General features: G+C 45.1%; 1 protein-coding gene across 1 annotated transcript; it reads right to left on the reverse strand.

Moving 5' to 3' along the window:
- On the reverse strand, positions 1–7,073 carry si:ch211-284o19.8 (protein lifeguard 1). Its single transcript, XM_022203506.2, has 6 exons — positions 6,951–7,073; positions 5,059–5,354; positions 4,601–4,801; positions 3,934–4,062; positions 744–887; positions 1–178 (listed from the first exon to the last, which is right to left on the reverse strand). Exons 2-6 carry the CDS (start codon positions 5,341–5,343, stop codon positions 44–46), a joined length of 894 nt encoding a protein of 297 aa, XP_022059198.1. The 5' UTR covers positions 5,344–5,354; positions 6,951–7,073; the 3' UTR covers positions 1–43.
- Positions 7,074–22,066: the final 14,993 nt, after the last annotated feature.

Genomic DNA, 22,066 nt, shown 5'->3' on the forward strand with positions numbered 1-22,066 from the left:
TTCGGAGTGTTTGTTTGTGTTTACATGTGTTGTTTGTACAATTTCACCTCCTTCCCAGGAGGTAAAGGAAGATGAGCATGATGTCGAGGTAGATTGTGAGAGCGGCATTGATGTATTCTTCTGGATTCAGACGGTAACTCATCATCCCCATCATTAGCTGACAGTCGATCATCAGGAACTGATGCAGAGATGAAGATTTATATCAGGGTGAGGATTTAATCAGTTAGCTGTTATTAAATCATGACATATTTTAAGAAGAGGCCTTTTTCTTGCACAGTCACAACAGGAAATACAAGTTGAAAATGTTCAGTTAGCTGCTGCAGGTTCAAGGTCCTGGTATTGGTGCATGCTGAATCACTTTCACACTAAAACAACTTCAGTGAAACCATTTTAGAATGTATTAGTTCCACCGATGCTTGGTTTATCAAGGTTTATTAAAAAAAAAACGTTGACTCCTGCTTTCTTGAAAATGGCCTTTAAAGATATTAAAACATCTTGAAATTAAAAATTAATTTTGTATTAAATAAAAATTCAAGGCTGTTGTGAGGTATAACTTTCCTTTGAGTACAAGTACTTAAAACAGATTTTTGTTTGTGATTTTACCATAAATTTGTTGGAAGATCTTAAGTATAAATATTCTATTTCTAATCTTGGGTAAAATTCACAGATAAAAGTGAATACTGTCTGAATCTGCACTTGACTTTATAAGCGATGTTATCGTCATGTTAAAGTATTTCTCTTACCAGTGAATAGAGCAGAGCTCCCAGACATCCATAGGCAACTTCGGCGATGTACGAGTAATAGAAGGTGCAGAAAACACCAAACATGATGACATCCACGACCATAATCAACAGAACACCGTAACAAATAGTGAAATCATAACGAGTCTGTGAATAAAACAGAAAAACATTAACACATGAATTAGCTGTTGTCCATATAGAGCTTGTCTTTGCCATAGAGATGAATAAACAATTTCTTAGACCTTTTATTTGGACCCAGAGCAGTTGCACAGGCCTCATATACACCTAGCAAATATACACTTAACCATTTGAATGCTTCTATTACATGCATTTCTAACATTAAAACAATTTAATTTCCTTTTCTAGTTCCAACATTTATTCTAGTTTCTCTTCATTGCACACCAGCCTTTTAGCACAACCACCTTATGATCCTGCATTTTACCGCATATATTAAATGAGCACATGACCAGTAAAGCCTCTCAGTCTTCCGTCATATAATAGTAAAGTTGGTTTTGAATCATAGTGTTACACAATTTATTCCAGCCTTAGTTTTTGAGACCAGATTTCCACTCAATTTCTGAAATTCCGCACATTTTTAATGAGGCCTGGGGTTAAAAAGAAATGTATTAATTTTTTTCCGGGGCTGGGTCACGGAGGCAGCAGACAAAGCAGGTCATTCCAGACGTCCCTCCCCTCAGCAAGGCTTTCCAGCTTTTCCTGGGGGATCCCGAGGCGCTCTCAGGCTAGACCAGATACACAATCCCTCCAGCGAGTTCTGGGTCTGCCCCGGGGTCTCTCCTCCCAGGCAGAGGTGTTCAGAAAACCTCCAAAGGAAGCTTTTCTGGAGACATCCAAATCAGATGTCCAAACCACCTCAACTGGCTCCTTTTGACATGAAGCGGATCTACTCCAAGCTCCCTCCGGATGTCAGAGCTTCTCACCCTATCTCTAAGGCTGAGCCGAGCCACCGTGCAGAGGAAGCTCATTTCAGCTGCTTGTATCTCCGATCTTATTCTTTCGGTCACTACCAAAGCTCATGACCATAGGTGAGGGTTGGAACGTAGACGGACTGGTAAATTGAGAGCTTCACCTTGCGGCTTAGCTCCCTTTTTATTACCATGACGGTTTGGTACAATGCCTGTGTTACTGCTGACGCTGCACCAATCTGCCTGTCCATCTCACGCTCCATTTTCCCATCTCTCTTGAACAAGATCCTGAGATACTTAAACTCCTTCGCTTGAGGAAGCAACTCTCCCTCAACCCAGAGGGAGCAATCCACCAGTTTCCATCAAGGAGCCATGGCCTCGGAGGTGCTGATCCACATCCCCGCCACTTCACACTCGTCTGCAGACCGCTCCAGTGCAAGTTGAAGGTCACGGTCTGAGGAAGCCAAAAAAAAAAAAAACACATCATCCGCAAAAAGCAAAGATGTAATGCTGAGGTCCCCAAACCAGATACCCTCCTCACCATGACTGCGCCTTGAGATCCTGTCCATGAAGACCACAAACAGGACTCGAGAAAAGGTTCAGCCCTGGCAGAGCCCAACACCCACAGGAAACGAGTCTGACTTTTTGCCGAGTATGCGGATACAGTTCTCACTTTGGTTGTACAAAGACTGAATGGCTTGTATCAACGAGCCTGGTACTCCATGCTCCTGCAGTACCCCCCACAGAGCCTCTAGAGGGACACGGTTGTAGATTTTCTCTAGATCTACAAAACACATGTAGAGTGGCTGGTCAAACTCCCATGACCCCCTCAGCAGCTCTGCAGGAGTGAAGCGCTGATCCATTGTTCCATGACAAGGACAGAATCTGCATTGCTCCTCCTGAATCCGAAGTTCGACAATCAGTCGGAGCTTCCCTTCCAGCACCCAAGAGTAAACTTTCCTGGGGAAGCTGAAAGTGTGATACCCCAGTAGTTGGAACACACTCCGGTCCCCCTTTTTGAAAATGGGGACGACCAACCCGGTCTGCCACTCCACAGGTACCGTACCCGATGCCCATGCAACATTATAGAGACATGTCAGCTAAGACAGTCCAACAATGTCCAGAGCCTTCAACATCTCAGGGCGGATCTCATCCACACCTGACGCCTTACCACCAAGGAGCTTTTTAACTACCTCAGCAACCTCTGCCGCAGATACGGACGAAGATTTCCCAGAGTCTTTTGGCTCAGCCTCCTCTGCATAGAACATGTCCACCGGGTTCAGGAGTTCCTCAAAGTGCTCTTTCCACCACCGGACAGTGTCCCCAGTACACAGCCCGGTCAAAGCCCTGCCTCCCCTTCCAGAAGCATCTAATAGTTGCCAGGACTTCCTTGAGACCAGCCAAAAGTCCTTCTGCATAGCCTCTCCAAACTCCTCCCACACCCGAGTTTTTGCTTCCATGACTGTCGCAGCTGCCGCATTTTTGGCCGTTCGGTACCTGTCAGCTGCTTCAGGAAACCCCCGAGCAAGCCAAGCCTGAAAGGCCTCCTTCTTCAGCCTGACGGCTTCCCTCACCGGTGGTGTCCACCAGCGGGTTTTTGGGTTGCCGGCACAACAGGCACCAGTGGCCTTAAGGCCACAGCTCCTCACAACCACCTCTGCAATGGACGCTTTGAACATGGCCCACTCAGATTCCATGTCCCTAACCTCCCCCAGGATGCAGGAGAAACTCTTCTGGCGGTGGAAGTTGAAAACCCTCAGACGTGTGCAAAAACAGAAAAGTAGCAAATCTTTGCATTGCAAGAGATGAAACCAGGCCTTTTCATCATTTTAAGTAAAAAAAAAATCAACAATTTTTATTTTAAATACAACCAGATTCGCTGCTGTCGTGCTGCTTACAAAAGTAAATAAAGTGAGTAGAATATCAACAAAACTGATTTTTCTTGCATTTTTTTTTATTGTTTCCCAGTATCCTTTGTGAGAACATAATGTTGGACCCTGTCAAATAATTTCTGTATATTTTGTGGTTTATGGAGCAGATTTACTATACTAGATCGATCTACATGATATAAAGAAAATATACAAAAAAAATTGATCACCAAAATAACATCAACCATCCTTAAACTAAATATATAGTTTAGAGCCTTAAATTCTAAAATGAAGGTCTACTGAAACATCTGCGCACTGCTTTAAAATAAACATATATGATTGGTATGTGGATAAAACATTTTAATATGCAGCTTTTTTAGTTCATTTTGTTTGTCTAACCTGTGCAGAGAAGGCGATGATTGCAAAAGAAATGGCCAGCGTCACTCCCATAGTGATGACCACAGCGGTGGTGTTGTGAAATGAGGCGACGGTTCCCACCATGTACGACAAGCTCAGGGTGACGACAACCTGGAAACACAAAAGTCACTGCATTAAACAAAACAATATCACGTAAAAATACTTTTTTTCCCTCACTGATGTGTTAGGATTTAGCTTGTGTTTGTGTTTTCTTTCTCTTTCAGGTGCAAAGTGTCCTTTCAGTTTTGCAATGCTGAACAAACAAATTAAGATGTCAACAAAACCACAACTGCTCACAGTGAATCTATGAGCAGTCCTGGTTTTCTTCAGGAGACAGAATTCTGAGAACTGAACTGAATGTTTAAGGAACATTTAACCGCTGAACAAAACTGAGCTGGGGATTTGATTTCACACTTTAAATTCCACTTCAGTAGTTTTTAGTCAGGGAGTTCCTCCACAAAATGCTTTCAGTTGAGCCTGTTTGACCAAAATGTTTCACTTCTCTGTCCAGGATGTGACTGTGTTGTTTCATATCCAGCATTTATGTCCTTTTAAAGACATGGTTCTTTTATTATTTATGCTTTCAAGTAACATATTATATATGTAGGATCCCTGTTAGATATTTTATGCTGCTGTATTTGTAACCCACCAGGGCCATGATGTTCCAGGGGTGACGGCGGCTGAAGGACTTGCAGAAGCTGAGGATGATGGTGACCACGATGAAGACGATGAAGGAGCTGAGATAAGCCCACAGGTTTTCCTGAACTGCCTTTTTGACCACGCTGGAGAAGGTGAACACACAAACCACACTGAAGGTGAAGAGCAGCTGCAGAATCAGGATGCTGAACACCTGCACATGTGGAAGAAAGGACTTTATTACAAACGTAGGAGAACTCTGGTGAAAAGTTAAAAAACTGGTCTTAATAGTGTTTAGAAAGTCTATAGTCTAAATCAGTGCTGTCAACTCAGCTTTTAGCACAACCTCGTAATGATCCTGTAACAAGCATGAGCATGTGACAAATGTAACCTGTCAATCTTGTCTCATGTAATAATAAAGCTGATCGTCATCTCTCATTAGCCAAAAGTGGGATAACCGAGACTACAAACCTTCCTTATGAACCCTCTCCTCACTGTCTTGTCATCGAAAGAAGATGAGGATATAAGTGGAGTCGTGTCGGATGCAGCTTCAGGGTTTATGTCGCGGAAAGACTCGTATCCAGCTGAGGGCTGATAGCTGCAGGGGGTGTCAATTTTGGGTTGACTGTAGGTGGCCGAGGCTGCAGAATAAGCTGGAGGCTGCTGTTCTTGGTAGGTATATGGTGGAGGTGGTGAGGAGACATCACAACCAGGAGGTGTCTGTTTGGATGTGAAGGCGTCTGCTGTGTCCGACATCCTGTATGAAACTGGGGGACAAAAATTAAATATATAAAGAGGTTAAAATTTGCAAAAGATGAAAAAAAAAAAACAGCAGATGACAGCCTAAATATAAAATGCACTATGTTTGAAAACGGTTGTTCTTAAGGCTGAAGACAAGTTTTACAGTCAGTCAGTCACTGAAACGAAATCTTTGATGAGAAAAGAATGTGGAGAGAAAACGAAATTGCAGTTTCTCTCAATAACTGGACAAATTTGTGACAAAATTCATGGGTAAATAATTGAGACTGATCACACACATCACAATCAGGTGGCGCAAAGATGCAGCAGAAGAAGGTAGTTCTGAGTTTAAAGAATTACTATAAAAATACGACATACAGTATAAACTTGGCATCTCAACTACTGAAAAATTGTTGTTTTAAAGTTTCATATTCAGTCAGTCACTGGAGCTAAATCTTTGATGACAAAAGAATGTAGAGAGAGAACCAAACAGCAGTTTCTCTCAGTGTCCCGTCTGAGACAAAAATGAGCCATATTAAGAGGTTAACATTTGCAAAAGAAAAAAAAACACAGATCATACCATAAAAATAAGACATACTGTATGAATTTGGTATCTGAACTACTGAAAAAATGTTGTTTGTTTTTAAGTCTGAGAACAAGTCTTAAATTATTCAGTCATCGATTCCAAATCATTGATGAGAAAAGAATGTGGAGAGAAAACAAAACAGCAGTTTCTCTCACTGCCCTGTCGTTTCAGTTTTTTAATTGTTTTTTCACACCAGTCTGCCAGTGAAGCTTACGTCAGACTTGGTAGTGACTTGTTGCTTAAGAACGGAGTCGACTTTAGGAAGTAAAACTTGAGCTGTGGGGCCCTTCATGTGCATTTAGTAACAATTCTGGGAAAACCAATGTTGAGGAATTTCAGTTTGTTCAAAAAATTCAAACTAAATCCATTTACTTTAAATTAAATTTTTACTGGTACTGCAGCAAAGTGTAGCAACACTTTCAGTTAAAGCATTAGATTGAATATGACTCTGTTCTATCATGTGTTCAACTGGAGTTCAGCCGTTTTTAATTTTTTCTTTTTAAAAAAAAAATAAATCTGTACTTCTTCTGTGAAAATGAGCCCATAAATATACAGTAAAGCACACGTGAAACCATACGGGTCTCTGCAAAACGAACCACCTGTTTATGCAAATGCATGAAAAGAGAAACAAAACTACTTTGATCTACATGACAACTCCTTTTGAACAATACATTCCAGACATATCTATGATTTTACAAATATTAACTGAACTTTACCTGAACATACTTCGAAAAACTGGGAATTTCTGACCAATTAACATTAAAATATTTACTTAAAATACAACCAGCTGAGAGATGTTTTTAGGTACAAGCTTTATTCCATTTAGAGATTTGTCTGAGAAGACCAAATGCTCCAGTTTCTGTAGCGACTGATTACTGTACACCTGCTTTCTTTTAATTCAGGTATGAATAAATTAATATTATCAAGCAATATTAAATTTGTAGAAGAAAATAGTAAAATATCTGCTGTGAGTTTTGTTACAAGCTGATAAACAGTATATTTCCTTTAGTAAGTCTGTAATTGAAAATGATCTTCCTACCTTTTCTGCTGGATTGTATTCAACGAACAACCACCCAGTGCTGTGTGAGAAGAAGGGTCCTGCTCAACAGATGTATATATTGTCAACCTGTGGTGCAGTGTTTCACTTCCTGGAACTTTAAAGTGCCTGAGGTTTGGCACTGTTAAAAACTCCACTGTAGTGTCACATTAGATTAGCAGTCATATAAAGTGTCAGGTGACTTCCAGGAACCCACAGCAAGATCCTTCCAGCCAGACGTGACTGTAGTGAATCACAATAGACATTTATGTATCAACAAATCATCACTGGTGCCATGTGATATCTCCTATTCAGAAGATTTAGCAGTTTTCTTATTAACTTCTGTTATTTTTGTCATCATCTGTGCATCATTTGAAGTCAAACATTTACCATCCTCAGTTTGTATACATTACCTAACCTGTTTGTGTCAGGGCCAAGTGGAGCGTGAACCCAAAAAGCAGGCGAAAACAGACAGGCAGGTACGAACAAAAGGGTTTAATTTATTAAACAAACACAAAAGCTCTCCATATGGGAGGCACGGGGAATAAACAGAACAGGGAACTAAACAGAAACTAAGGGCGACGGCGCGGGGTCGTGGTGGGGGCTAAACTCAACTAAAAACGGGGAGAGGTGACTCACGGCTGTCCGGGGGAATTGGGAGATGAGGCAGGGCAGAGCTGAGGAGCCGGTGGCGGGGACGTAACGGGGACAGTGGAGCAGACGAAGGGGATTGCAGAACGGAGGAGGGAAGACGAGCAGACGAGGGTTCCAGGGTGAGTGAAGGCAGACGGAGCTGGCGAGAGAGTCCAAGGGCCAGAGGAGAAAGACAGAGTCCAACGGGGGTGTGTGCATGACGGGGAACCGCAGACAATGACCCAGCGTCGGAGCAATGGGGAGAGTCTGGCTTTGTACTGCTGCTGATTGCAGATCTGCGCCAGCTGCGCTCCCGCACAGCTGCTCTTAATTAGCTGGGGGACCGCTCCGGAGGGCGGCCTGGGGGCTGGACAGGCTGGGGCCGGACAGGCTGGAGGGACCGCTCCGGAGGATGACCCAGGGGCTGGACTGGGAACCAGTGGCAGACACGACGGGGGCCCCTTGGAGGGCGGACTGGGAACTGGCAGCTGGCCCGACGGGGACCCTCTGGAGGGCGGACTGGGAACCGGCAGCTGGCTCGACGGGGACCCTCTGGAGGCCGGACTGGGAACCGGCAGCTGGCCCGACGGGGATCCTCAGGAGGCCGGGCTGGGAACCGGCGGTGGCGGGACCCCTCCGGGGGCAGAAGTGGATCCAGGGACCCCTCCGGGGGCAGAAGTGGATCCAGGGACCCCTCAGGGGGCAGAACTGGAGCCAGGGATCCCTCCGGGGGCAGAGCTGGAGCCGGGGCCGGGGGCCCCTCCAGGGGCAAAGCTGGAGCCGGGGACCCCTTAGGGGGCCGAACTGGAGCCAGGATTGGGGACCCCTTCGGGGGTGAAACTGGACCCAGGACTGGGCATCCCTCTGGGGGCAGGCGCTAAGCCCCCTCAAGGATTCCGGGGAGGCATTGCGCCTCATCAAGGACTCAGGGGAGGTGTGTAGCCTCCTCAAGGCTGCCAAGGAGGCGCTATGCCTCTTCAAGGGTTTAGGGGAGGCGTTATGCCTCTTCAGGGCTCGGGGGGAGGCGGTATGCCTCTTCAAGGGTTCAGGGGGGGTGTGACACTGCCTCAAGGCTGCCGAGGAGGCTCTACGCCTTCTCAAGGCTGCCGAGAAGAAGCCACACCTCTTCAAGGGCTCAGGGGAGGCCTCGAGCCTCTTCAAGGCTGCCGAGGAAGCGTTACGCCCCCTCAAGGCTGCCGAGGAGGCCATAGCCTCATCAAGGACTCGGGGGAGGTATTATGCCTCATCAAGGACTGAGGGGAAGTGTTTTCCCTCATCAAGGACTCGGGGGAGGTGTTTTGCCTCATCAAGGACTCAGGGGAGGCATTCTGCCTCCTCAAGGCTGCCGAGGGGGCAATATGCCCCTTCAAGGCTGCCGAGGAGGTTCTACGCCTCATCAACAACTCGGTTTGAGGCGTTATGCCTCATCAAGGACTGGGGGGAGGCGCTTTGCCTCATCAAGGACTCAGGGGAGGAGCTTAGCCTCGTCAAGGACTCAGGGGAGACCTTAAGCCTCCTCAAGGCTGCCGAGGAGGTGTTACGCCCCTTCAAGGCTGCCGAGAAGGCTTTATGCCTCTTCAAAGCTGTACGAGAGGTGGGAAACCTCTTTAAAGCTGCAGGAGAGGCAGGACGCCTCTTTAAAGCTGCAGGAGAGGTGGGACGTCTCTTTAAAGCTGCAGGAGAAGCCTTTAGCTTCCTCAAGGCTGCAGGAGAAGCCTTTAGCTTCCTCAAAGCTGCAGGGGAAGACTTTAGCTCCTTCAAAGCTGCAGGGGGAGCCTTTAGCTCCTTCAAAGCTGCAGGGGAGGCTGGATGCCTCTTCAAAGCTGCAGGGCCCACAAGGACAGGAGATGGGGCGACGGCCCCCACAAAGACAGGAGACGGGGCGACGGGCCCCACAGGAACTGAAGACGGGGCGATGGGCCCCACAGGAACTGAAGACAGGGCAATGGGCCCCACAGGAACAGAACACGGGGCAATGGCCCCCATGCGGACAGAAGACGGGGCGATGGCCCCCGCAAGGACTGGAGACGGGGCGATAGCCCCCGTACGAACCGAGGTCAGGGCGATGGCCCCCATACGGACAGAAGACAGAGCGATGGCCCCCATACAGACAGGATACGGGGCGATGGCGCCCACAGGGACAGGAGAGAGGGAGGCGGCATGGGGCCACTCCTCAGCCAGAGTGAGGCAGCATGGCGTCTCTTCTCAGCTGGGAATGAGGCGGCATGGGGCCTCTCCTCGGCAGGGAGGGAGGCGGCACGGGGCCTCTCCTCAGCAGGGAGCGAGACGGCGTCGACCCGCTCCGAAACTGAGGCGGCGTCAACCCGCTCGGAACTTGAGGTACAACACTGCAGGCGAGGTAGCACGGGGCCCCTCCAGCACTGCAGGTGAGGTGACACAAGGCTCCTCCAAGGCAGGAGTAGGGAAGCTACGGCGTCTTCTGCAGCCGCGTCTTCGGCGACCAGGTTGTTTCACTGGAGGCTCCATGGTTTGCGGGGGAACAGGGCCCGGTTGGCTGCCAGGGGAGCCACCGGGGAAGGGAGTGGCGAGCCTTTCTACAGCCAAAGAGGCGGCCTCGAGCCCCTCAAGGAATGCCATGGCTGCTTCCCGTGGCAGGAGGCCTTTAAATGCCTTTGAATATTGTTCATCACATTCATGTCATTGTAAATAATTTGTGTACCATCTGTAATCCAGTAACTTTCACCATTTGAAATGCTCTAAAACCCAACTTGTAACAATCTTTGCAACTTTTAGGTGTGTGTTTTATGCTGCTCTTGTTCAAAATACACAATAAATGTCGTGCAAGTGGCCTTTTTTCTTCACAAAAAATTTGTATTTGCGGTGAAAGAAAAAATACAGTTTTACAGTGGCCGATCAAGGCTTTGTTGAAGCTTCGACACTTCGTTCAAAACATAGTTCATAACTCAAGGCTTCAATAACAGACAGTGCTCGAGTAGGACATCTAGTGGTCAATAAAATGAACTGCAATTGAGACATGTTAATCGGCTCATTGATCTTTTTGGATTTGATTCGTCATGCACATTACTGTTCAGCTACACTAGATGACTGTTGTTTTTTGCAGAGTATGTAAAGCAGGCCTTATTACGGTAAAGGAACCCCAGTCTAGATTTGATTTTAGCCTGTAGAATATTGATGTGAGGAGTGAAAGAAAGTGAGGAGTCCAGCCAGAGACCAAAGTACTTGTAGGAATTGACGAACTTCAGATCTGAACCAGCTGCACAGGTGATTTTTGGGAGGCTGGAGACAGTGCTTGTGCGGTTGAATAGAATACATTTTGTTCACTTTAAATTTAGACACAAGCAAAGGTCATGAAAAGACTCATCAATTAAAATAAGGCTGATTTAAAGGGTAGATGCAGCAGAGTGAAGGGTTCGAACAGTGGGGTATACAATGGTGTCATCAGCATAGAGGTGAATCTGAGAGGCACCAATAGCTTTGGCTACATCATTTATGTAAATGGAAAACAAAGTTGGGCCCAAGATGGCCCTTGAGGTACACCCGATGATCAGGGGTTCTGACATAAAGTTCTCTGACTTTACTCGCTGTATACAATTATTAAGGTAGCTGGCAAACCAGTTAATACAGCTTGAGGACAGGCCAATGTTAGAGAGCCTTTGCAGATGGATTGTGGGGTCTATTGACTCGAAGGCCTTGGCCAGTTCTATGAAGGTGGCTATGCAGACCTGCTTATTGTCCATCGTGGTGAAGATGTCACCGAAGACCTTCAGGATAGCAGTGATGCAGGCATGGCCAGGTCTGAATCCTGACTGCAAATATGGCTGGGATATGGGTCAAGTTAATTGAGCTGGCCATTCTAATACCTGGATACTGTTCACCTGCAGCCAAGTTCTACTGGCCCTGGATGTGTGGCAAGGTGCATTATCTTGTTGAAACATCCAGGATCGACCTTGACGGAACAGTGCACGTGCTGTCAGGATTCTCTCCTCACCCTCTTCCTCCCCTCCTGACATCCAAGAACCCTCACCCATCTGTTTTTCCCTCTGTTTCTCTTTCTCTCATGTTCCTTTCTCCTTCTTCCTCTCTCTCTCCCTCATCTCCCCAGCGATGCACTGAGTGGAGTGCGGCCACACGACTGCCTTCACTCAGGCAATCAGCCAGCACCCTGGAGTCCGGACAGCTGGAGCTCATCACCAATCACACCCACTGCAATAAGAAGACCGGTTCATTCCTCCACTCTCCACCAGATTGTTAAACTCACCACCCTCAAGAATCCGCTGTCCGGACCTCCGTCTGCTGTGCCCCTCTGGAATCCCTCCTCGGATCATGTCCCCCCTGGAACCCCTCCTGGCCCCTTCCCTCTCCTGGTGTCCCCCGGATTCGTCTCCTGCTGCCCAGCACGGCTTGTGGTCCATATCGCCCCGGTTCTCCAGCGCTCCGACGTCCCCCTCCTTCCTGGTTCCTCGTCCTCCGTCTGCATCAGCCGCCAGGGATCCCCCTACCATCCGCCGCTGCACACTGTTCCTCATCCCGGAACCTACGACAGCCGCCGATCCCCGGCTTAAATGTTCCACCCGGACCCACCCCACTTCCACTCCAGAACGCACCCCGGCTTTGGTTTGACCCAGGGGCGCCGTATAGGGGTGAAAGGTTAGGACAATTCCAAGGGTCCATGGATGACAGGGCCCCCAAAAAATATGTAGAAAAAAAATTTAATTATTAAACTTAATATTAAGCGCAGTATTTTACTATTGTGTGTTTCAAATATAATACAGTTCATATTCGCTATGTTTTTATTGCACTAAAAGTTGAATATCCATTGACAAAAAGTAAACATCTATATTGACTGACCACCCCCCTGTATCTGCATGAAATGGTTTGGTCCGCTTTAGCGTCACCCACTAACGGTGCTTAATTGCAATCAGACAGGAGATGCGCCAAACAGACGTTGCTGCTGTGTGGCCACAATGTTGTCAAAAAAACAAAAATCTGGTTACCAGAAGAGGAAGGAAAGGAAAGAGAGAGAGGAGCGAGAAAAGAAAGGCGTACGATCTCTGAGCCAGTTTTTCAATAAGAAAGGTGAGTAGCCTGTAGTCTGTGAATTTAGCCTGTTGGTTTAGGCTAATGTCCATGGTGAAATAAACCATCTAGCTATAGATTAGTGTTAGCTTACATTTTATCAACATTTAGTCAGTGCAGGGAAACGTTTAGGAAGGTATTTATATTAAATCACGGCCCCTGCCCCTTTTAGCAGCAGATGATGATGAGTCAGCAGCACCCCAGTCTCCCCATACCATCACCCCCCTGCCCCAGTGAAGAAGGTGAGCAACACTGTGCCAATGACATTGGCATGTCAGTTAGTATCATTGCAGGGAGTCTGTGAGGATTTCTGTCAATCTTGCTCTTTTCACCATTACAAAAAAGAAAATGAAATATTCATTAATGACATAAATTCCAACAAATTATTTTGTATCACATCATAAGCATTATGAAATGATTTCTGAATAAACAAATAACCTTCTGTCTGTACTGGATGATACAAATCACCAGTAGTAAATCTTGCTAGTACTAGTATAGAACTACAAGAAGAAAGACAGTTGCAAGCCTTTAATTAGAGTCATGTAAAGCTTTGATGGGACAGTTAGGTCCTAGAGATGTGGTAACAACGGTAGCGCAGCAGCACAGAGGGGGCCCAATTTAATTTTTTTTCATGGGGCCCAAAATTCCTGGCAGCGCCCCTGGTTTGACCACTGCTGCTGAAGCTCCTGTGATGTCATTCAGCGATTCCTGCAGATGCGGATCAGGATGCAGTCATTTCTTGCTGAAAAACCCTTGGATGCCCAGATCTTGGTCTGTCTTCCAAGCTGTTGGTTTGTCTGTATTTCTGCAATGTGTATCCAGCTGCTGAAAGACTACGTCTGTACTTCCTGGTGTGCATCATGCCTTTGGTCTCCGAAGAGCTTTCAAAAATTGTGTCTTTTAATAAAAAGCACAACCTTCATTAGTGGGTCACTGGTACCAAAATCAGTCACTACTCAAAATTTCTTATGTATTTTAATGGAACCAATCAATTTTAAGTTTTTAACGGCTTTTTTTAAGGATTAGTTTAGTGCTATGGTTTTGACTGTCCTAAAAGAAATTGCACTTGAAGACCTAAGAGTGATTCCTAATGCAATATTTCACAAATGCATGGGGGATCCGAAAACTTTTTTCCACCACTGTACAGAAACAGTTTAGAGCCGTAAATTCGAACGTGAAGGTCCTAAAACATCTGCACATGACTTTAACATAGACATATATGATTAATGTGTGGATTAAACATTCTAAAATGCAGCTTTTGTTAATTCATTTTGTTTGTCTAACTTGTGCTGAGAAGGCGATGATTGTAACAGAAATGACCAGCGTCACTCTCATAGCGAAGACCACAGCGGTGGTGTCGAAAAAGGAGGTGAAGGCTTCCAATATGTACGAGAAACTCAAGGTGGTGACAACCTGGAGACACAAAATTCACTGCATTAAATAAAACGATATCACATAAAAATCCATTTATTCCCTCACTGATGTGTTAGGATTTAGCTCCTTTGTGTTTTCTTTCTCATTAAGGTGCAAAGTTTCCTTTTAATTTTGCAGAATTGAACAAACTAATTAAGATGTCAACAAAACCACAACTGCTCACAGTGAATCTGTGAGAAGGAACCTGAGGTTTTCTTCAGGAGACAGAATTCTGAGAACTGATCTGAATGCTTTCAGTTGAGCCTGTTTGACCAAAATGTTTCACTTCTCTGTCCAGAATGTGACTGTGTGGTTTCATTTCCAGCATTTATGTTCTTTTAAAGACACCGTTCCTTTATCATTTATGTTTTTAAGTAACATATTATATATTTAGGATCTTTGTCAGAGGGCTGCACAATGGACGTAGTGGTTAGCACTTTTGCCTTGCAGCAAGAACATCCCCGGTTCAAATCCCAGGGTGGGCCTGGGATCTTTCTGCATGGAGTTTGCATCTTCTCCCTGTGCATGCGTGGGTTTTCTCCGAGTACTCCGGCTTCCTCCCACAGTCCAAAAATACGCTGAGGTTAATTGGTTATTCTAAATTGTCCATAAGTGTGAATGTGAGTGTGATTGCTTGTCTGTATATGTAGCCCTGCCACAGACTGGCGACCTGTCCAGGGTGTCCCCTGCCTTCGCCCGAGTCAGCTGGGATAGGCTCCAGCACCCCCCGCGACCCTAGTGAGGATAAAGCGGTGTATAGAGAATGGATGGATCTTTGTTAGATATTTTTTTATGCTGTTGTATTTGAAATCCACCAGGCCCATGATGTTCCAGGGGTGCTGGGTGACTTGCAGAAGAACAGGGCGATGGCAACCATGGCGAAGACAATGAAGGAGCTGAGATAAGCCCACTGGTTGGTCTGAACCGCCTTTGTGGAAATGGAAAATGTGGAAAAAAGGATAGAAAACAAAGAACTTAATTACTAACCTCATTTCATCTATCGTAACTTATGTTAAGTTAGATCTCATCTTGTCTTAACTTATCTCATCTTAACTGATTTTATTTAATCACAGCTCAATCTCATCTGATGTTAACTTATCTTATATAAATCTTATCTCATCTTCTCTTGTCTTAACTTATCTTTTCTCTTCTTAACTCATCTTATTTTATCTCATCTCGTCTTAACTCATCTTGTCTAAATCTTCTCTCAGCTTAACTTATCCCATCTTGTGCCACCTTGTCTCATCTCATCTAATTTTATCTTACCTTACTGTTATGATCCTGCTCCAGCTTCTGCCCTTTTTCCTCCTTTTTCCTTTCCTTCCCCTTATTGCTCATCTGTGTGTGTTTTGACTTGTTTTTCTTTGGTTCCCTCTGTCTGTCATTTCTCCCTCCTGTCTCTTTCTCCCAGTCACTCACCCCTCTACCTGCTGATTGCTGCTATGAGTGTCAGCTGCAATAATCAGCTAAAACACTACTCAACTGTCCCCCACCTCAGCTATATAAGCTCTGTGCCTTCTCTCAGTCTCCGCTGGATCATTGACTCACATGTTGCCACAGACTCTGTCCCCCACAAAACCTACCACATCTGGACTGCTTCTGTTGATGGACTCTTCTGCTTCCCCCCTGTTGTGGATTCCCCCCTCTTGGACTCAGTTGTGCTCCTGTCAGTTTTTGGACTTTCCCCAGCCCGTCTAGCCCCCGTGGTTTACAGTTTCCCTTTGTGTGAGTACCTCTCCTTAGATCTGTTTAGTCAGCGCTGTTTGGTTTATAGATCTGTTCCTGGTGTTGGTTCTATTGTTGGCGATTCCTGCTTGTAGGATTTTCATAGTTTTGGTTTGGTTCTTTACCACTAGTTCTGTTTTCAGTGATGTATTAGTTTTGGGTTAATAAATCCCTTTCAATTACCCTCGTGTTTGCCAGTTTATGTTAGTCTGCGCTTGGGTTCTGCAACCCCCACTGTAACAGTATGATCCGGCCAGACCTGAACTTAGCAGACCAACAGACTGTCACTATTCCTTCTCCAGACTCTCTAGCCGTTTTTTTCTCCTCAGAGGAAAACTTGGAATATTATCACACCCTGTTCGAGTTATGGTGCGAGTGGACGAAGGCTCAGGGTCTGGAGTACAGACAAAATTGTTTCTTGGGGTTGCAGGGCGGCCTCCCAGATGCCCTGGTTAATGGGCCACCTGCCAGACCATATTTTAGAATTCCTGAACACTCCGTTGCGATATGTGACCCTGCCTATCTCAGTCACTTATCCTTCTTGTCACCCATCCGCTAGTGCATCTGCTAATTCAACTACCCCTCCGAGTATTGTTAGGGCAGGAGTTATGAGCTTTCAGTGGGTCAGTAATCATGGACTTTCATCCCCAATTCCCGCAACTCTCCAATCTGCCACTACTCCATCTAAGCCACCACCACCAAATAATCTCTCATTTTCTGTCTCCCCTGACCCCATGCTAATGATGCTGGCAAGTCTCCTTACTGGAGAACTCGACTTGCGTATAAGCCCAGCTCTGTAACGCGAGCTTCCAGGAACTCCCAGTCCCCTCCAATCACTATTTCCTCCAGCGATCTGTGCTCTTTTTTTATTGGATAGAGCCTTAGGACTTGACAATTTTCACCCCAGCCAGGACAGTTCACCGTCTGAACCTGAACCCCAGTACTCCGACAAGCCACCTTCCCGAAAGTCATCTAGAATGAAGCGAGGTTCGAGGAAACCCCAGGTCCCGGCTCTCCCCAGCGCCGCGGAGGTCCCACCGCCTCAGACGCAGTTCCCAAGCGGGTCGACACCGCCGCCTCAGTTCCCAAGTGGGTCGATACCGCCTCCGCCCGCAACCAGCCAGGTCCTGCTGACGCTCCTCCAAATGGAGCAATTAAGCTGGAGTCAGCAGGCCCATTCCCTGGCCGAGAAACTGTAGAGCCAGTAACAGCTGACAAATTCCCCGGACAAGAGACTGTTCAGCTGGAGTCTGAGGGCAAAAACATTTTCCTGCCTGACTCGGCTCTTGAGTCCCTGTCTGCAGTGGCTTCCTCTGTTCCTGAGCCTACAGAGGGGCTCTGTCGCAGCCGGCCTCCAGCCCGGCTGCCCGAGGGTCCTCACCTCGTTCGCTGCCGGTGCCCTCCCGAGGGTCCTCTCCTTGCTGCCGCTGGCCACCTGAGGGTCCTCACCACCGCCGCCGGCCCCCAGAGTTCTGCCTCTTTGAGAATACTTTGTTTTGTTTTTGACCAGCCATTGACACTGTGTTTTTGTCTAGTTAATTTTGGACTTGTTCGTTTTGGCGTGCCTTGGAGCCGCCCCGGACTGATTTGGACACCTTGTTTTTGTCCCTCTGTCCTAACCCCCTCCACCCGCCTGACTCTGGTATTTTTGTTTATAATAATAATGGGTTACATTTATAGAGCGCTTTTCAAGACACCCAAAGCGCTTCACAATGGATCCATTATTCATTCACTCACACATTCTCACTCTGGTGGTGGTAAGCTACATTTGTAGCCACAGCTGCCCTGGGGCAGACTGACGGAAGCGTGGCTGCCAACCCACGCCTTTGGCCCCTCCGACCACTTGCCCAAGGACACTGTTGTACAACAGCACATGACTAGGCGAGAGTGGGAATTGAACCGCCAACCCTTCAATCATTGGACAACCCGCTCTACCACCTGAGCCACAGCCACCCCTGTTTCTGTTCCTCCATCCAGGCCCCCTCCGCCCACCCGAACTCTGTTAAATTTTTTCGTGCACCAGGAGGCACACATTGGGGGGGTGTACTGTTATGATCCTGCTCCAGCTTCTGCCATTCTTCCTCCTTTTTCCTTCCCTTCCCCTTATTGCTCATCTGTGTGTTTTGACTTGTTTTTCTTTGGCTCCCTCTGTCTGTCATCTCTCCCTCCTGTCTCTTTCTCCCAGTCACTCACCCCCCCATGCTCTTTAAAAGTAAAAAGTTATAAAAACATCCAGCTTCTGCTACTCTAAATGGTGGTTAATACACACGTGGACAAAATTGTTGGTACCCCTCAGTTAAAGAAGGAAAAACCCACAATTCTCACTGAAATCACTTGAAACTCACAAAAGTAACAATAAATAAAAATTTATTGAAAATTAAATAATCAAAATCAGCCATCACTTTTGAATTGTTGATTAACATAATTATTTAAAAAAACAAACTAATGAAATAGGGCTGGACAAAAATGATGGTACCCATAACTTAATATTTTGTTGCACAACCTTTTGAGGCAATCACTGCAATTAAACGATTTCTGTATTTGTCAATGAGCGTTCTGCAGCTGTCAACAGGTATTTTGGCCCACTCCTCATGAGCAAACAGCTCCAGTTGTCTCAGGTTTAATGGGTGTCTTCTCCAAATGGCATGTTTCAGCTCCTTCCACATATGTTCAATGGGATTCAGATCTGGGCTCATAGAAGGCCACTTTAGAATAGTCCAACGCTTTTCTCTCAGCCATTCTTGGGTGTTTTTGGCTGTGTGTTTTGGATGGTTGTCCTGTTGGAAGACCCATGACCTGCGACTGAGACCAAGCTTTCTGACACTAGGCAGCACATTTCTCTCCAGAATGCCTTGATAGTCTTCAGATTTCATCGTACCTTGCACACTTTCAAGACACCCTGTGCCAGATGCAGCAAAGCAGCCCCAAAACATTACTGAGCCTCCTCCATGTTTCACCGTAGGGACAGTGTTCTTTTCTTCGTATGCTTGGTTTTTGAGTCTATGAACATAGAGTTGATGTGCCTTACCAAAAAGCTCCAGTTTGGTCTCATCTGTCCAAAGGACATTCTCCCAGAAGCTTTGTGGCTTGTCAACATGCATTTTTGCAAATTCCAGTCTGGCTTTTTGATGAGTTTTTTTCAGCAGTGGTGTCCTCCTTGGTCGTCTCCCATGAAGTCCACTTTGGCTCAAACAACGACGAATGGTGCGATCTGACACTGATGTACCTTGGCCTTGGAGTTCACCTTTAATTTCTTTGGAGGTTGCTCTGGGCTCTTTGGATACAATTCCAACGATCCGTCTCTTCAATTTGTCATCAATTTTCCTCTTGCGGCCACGTCCAGGGAGGTTAGCTACTGTCCCGTGGGTCTTGAACTTCTGAATAATATGAGCCACTGTTGTCACAGGAACTTCAAGCTGTTTAGAGATGGTCTTATAGCCTTTACCTTTAAGATGTTTGTCTATAATTTTTTTTCGGATGTCCTGGGACAATTCTCTCCTTCGCTTTCTGTTGTCCATGTTCAGTGTGGTACACACCTTTTCACCAAACAGCAGGGTGACTACTTGTCTCCCTTTAAATAGGCAGACTGACTGATTATGAGTTTGGAAACACCTGTGATGTCAATTAAATGACACACCTGAGTTAATCATGTCACTCTGGTCAAATAGTTTTCAATCTTTTATAGAGGTACCATCATTTTTGTCCAGGCCTGTTTCATTAGTTTGTTTTTTTAAATAATTATGTTAATCAACAATTCAAAAGTAATGGCTGTTTTTGATTATTTAATTTTCAATAAATTTTTATTTATTGTTACTTTTGTGAGTTTCAAGTGATTTCAGTGAGAATTGTGGGTTTTTCCTTCTTTAACTGAGGGGTACCAACAATTTTGTCCACGTGTGTATCTGCCTGTTACATTGATGCATATTTCTGGTTACTTAAAGTAAAATCCGTTTTATGTACTTGAATTCATCATTTTTTTTATTTGTCAGTCATCTGTTAATCTTCTATTAATTATCAGTTTTTCTCCACATTTTTTGGGAATTGGTGTAATATACATTTATAACAGACTGCACATACAAGTAAATTTTTGATTTATTTTATGATAAGACAAAACATTTTGAAATGCAGTGCCTAAAAAACAGTGAAACAACAGGATAAAAGTACAACACACAATAATAAAATAAGTTGGCTAAAATAACACCAGACTAAATCAGTAAAAGCAAATAGCAAAGATTACATCAAAAATCTCTGACATTTAGTGTTCCCAATTTAAAACTGAAATTTTAAAGTTTACCTGTACCAAGTACTGTACACAACTAAATTCAAACTTATCTCACAAAGATCGCCATCACTCAGGCCAAAAGTGGGAAGACTGAGACTACGCACCTTCCTTATGAACCCTCTCCTTATTGTCTTGTGACCGAAAGAAGATGAGGATATAGGTGGAGTCATGTCGGATGCAGCTTCTGAATTTATGTCGTGGAAAGACTTGTATCCAGCTGAGGGCTGATAGCTGCAGGGTTGATTGTAGGTGTCTGGGGCTGCAGAATAAGCAGAGGCTCCTGTTCTTGGTAGATACATGGTGGAGGTAGTGAAGAGACATCTGGCATCTGGTGGAAGTGGCGAGGGGACATCACAACCAGAATAGGTCTGTTCGGATGTGAAGAGGTCTGCTGTGTCTGACATCCTGGATGAAACTGAGAACCAAAAATGAACCATATAAAGAGGTTAATGTTTTGCAAAAGATGAATAAAAACAACATAAAACCCAAGAATATACATTAAAGCACACGTGAAACCAAACAGGTCTCTGCAGAAATAACCACCAGTTTATACAAATGTGTAAAAAGAGAAACAAATCTACTTTGATCTACACGACAACCCCTTTTTAATAATATATTCCAGACATGTCTGTGATTTTAGTTATACTAACTTAACTTTACCTGAACATACTTTGAAAAACTTTCTGACCAATTAACATTGAAATACTTGTTATGCAACCAGCTGAGAGATGTTTTTTAGGCAGAACCTTTATTCTGTTTAGAGAATAAAGGTTCCCGCTTCTTTTTTCATTCCAATATGGATAAATTAATATTATCAAGCAGTTTAGAGGTTTGTAGAGCAAAATGGTAAAAATATTTGCTGTGAGTTGAGTGAATAGGCCCAAACAGTATATTTCCTTTAGTTCTGTAATTGAGAATAAAGTAAATGATCTTCCTACCTTTTCTGCTGGATTATATTCAGTGAACAATCACTCAGTGCTGTGTGAGGAGAAGGAGGCTGCTGAACAGACTTATCTCCATCAACCTGTAGTGCAGTGTCGATGGATCACTTTCACTTCCTAGAAGTTCAAAGTGATAAAACAGATTTGATTTTGGAGGTGATCCGGATCACCTCCAAAATCTAATCGATTGTTACTTTTGGTCTTCCGGACATTCTGTAAAAATTTGGTGAAAATCTGTCCATGACTTTTTGAGTTATGCTGGTAACAGACAAACAGACAGACAGATGGCTTGGCGGAGGTCTGCGCTCTCCGAATGCTTTTCTAGTTCACAATGTGACCCCCATGGAGCCCGGCATCATCATCTTGGAACACGCCTGTCCCAGCAGGTAAGAAAAACTCCATTGATGGAAAGACCTGGTCATTCAGTATATTCAGCTGACCTCATTCTGTGGGAACGTAACATTGCTGAACCTGACCAACCCCAGATCATAACCCTAACCCCCACAGCCTTGAAGGCACTAGCCATAACGAGTGCATCACTTCATCCGCCTCTCCTCTTACCCTGATGCGCCCATCACTTTGGAAACAGGGTAAATCTGGACTCTTCAAACCTCATGACCTTTTTTCATTGCTCCAGAGTTCGATCTTCATGCTACCTATAGTAGCATGAAGACTGAACTTCAGTTTAGTTCGTTAAGCTTCAGTTTGCTACTAGCAGACTGAAGCTTTTTTTTTTTCCTGATTAGCCTCATTGATCAGTGGTTTTCTTAGGGCTACACAGTTGTTTAATCCCTTGCGTTCCCTTGTGTGTGTGGAAATGCTCTCACATTCACTAGTGAATGTAGCTGTGAATTCACCTGTTGATTTCTTATATGATTTTACCAAACGTTTAAGTGATCTCTGATCACGATCATCTAAAGAGTTTGTACCGACCACATTTGTTCCTCGAAAATGATGGTTCACCACTATCCTTCAGCTTTTTAATAAAGCGTTGTACGGTTCTTAACCTGATTTTAGTAGTTTCAGAAATCTCCTAAGTTGTTTTCTTTGCTTGATGCAGGCCAATA

Source organism: Acanthochromis polyacanthus, chromosome 9 (assembly GCF_021347895.1).
Source record: "Acanthochromis polyacanthus isolate Apoly-LR-REF ecotype Palm Island chromosome 9, KAUST_Apoly_ChrSc, whole genome shotgun sequence".
NCBI lineage: Eukaryota > Metazoa > Chordata > Actinopteri > Pomacentridae > Acanthochromis > Acanthochromis polyacanthus.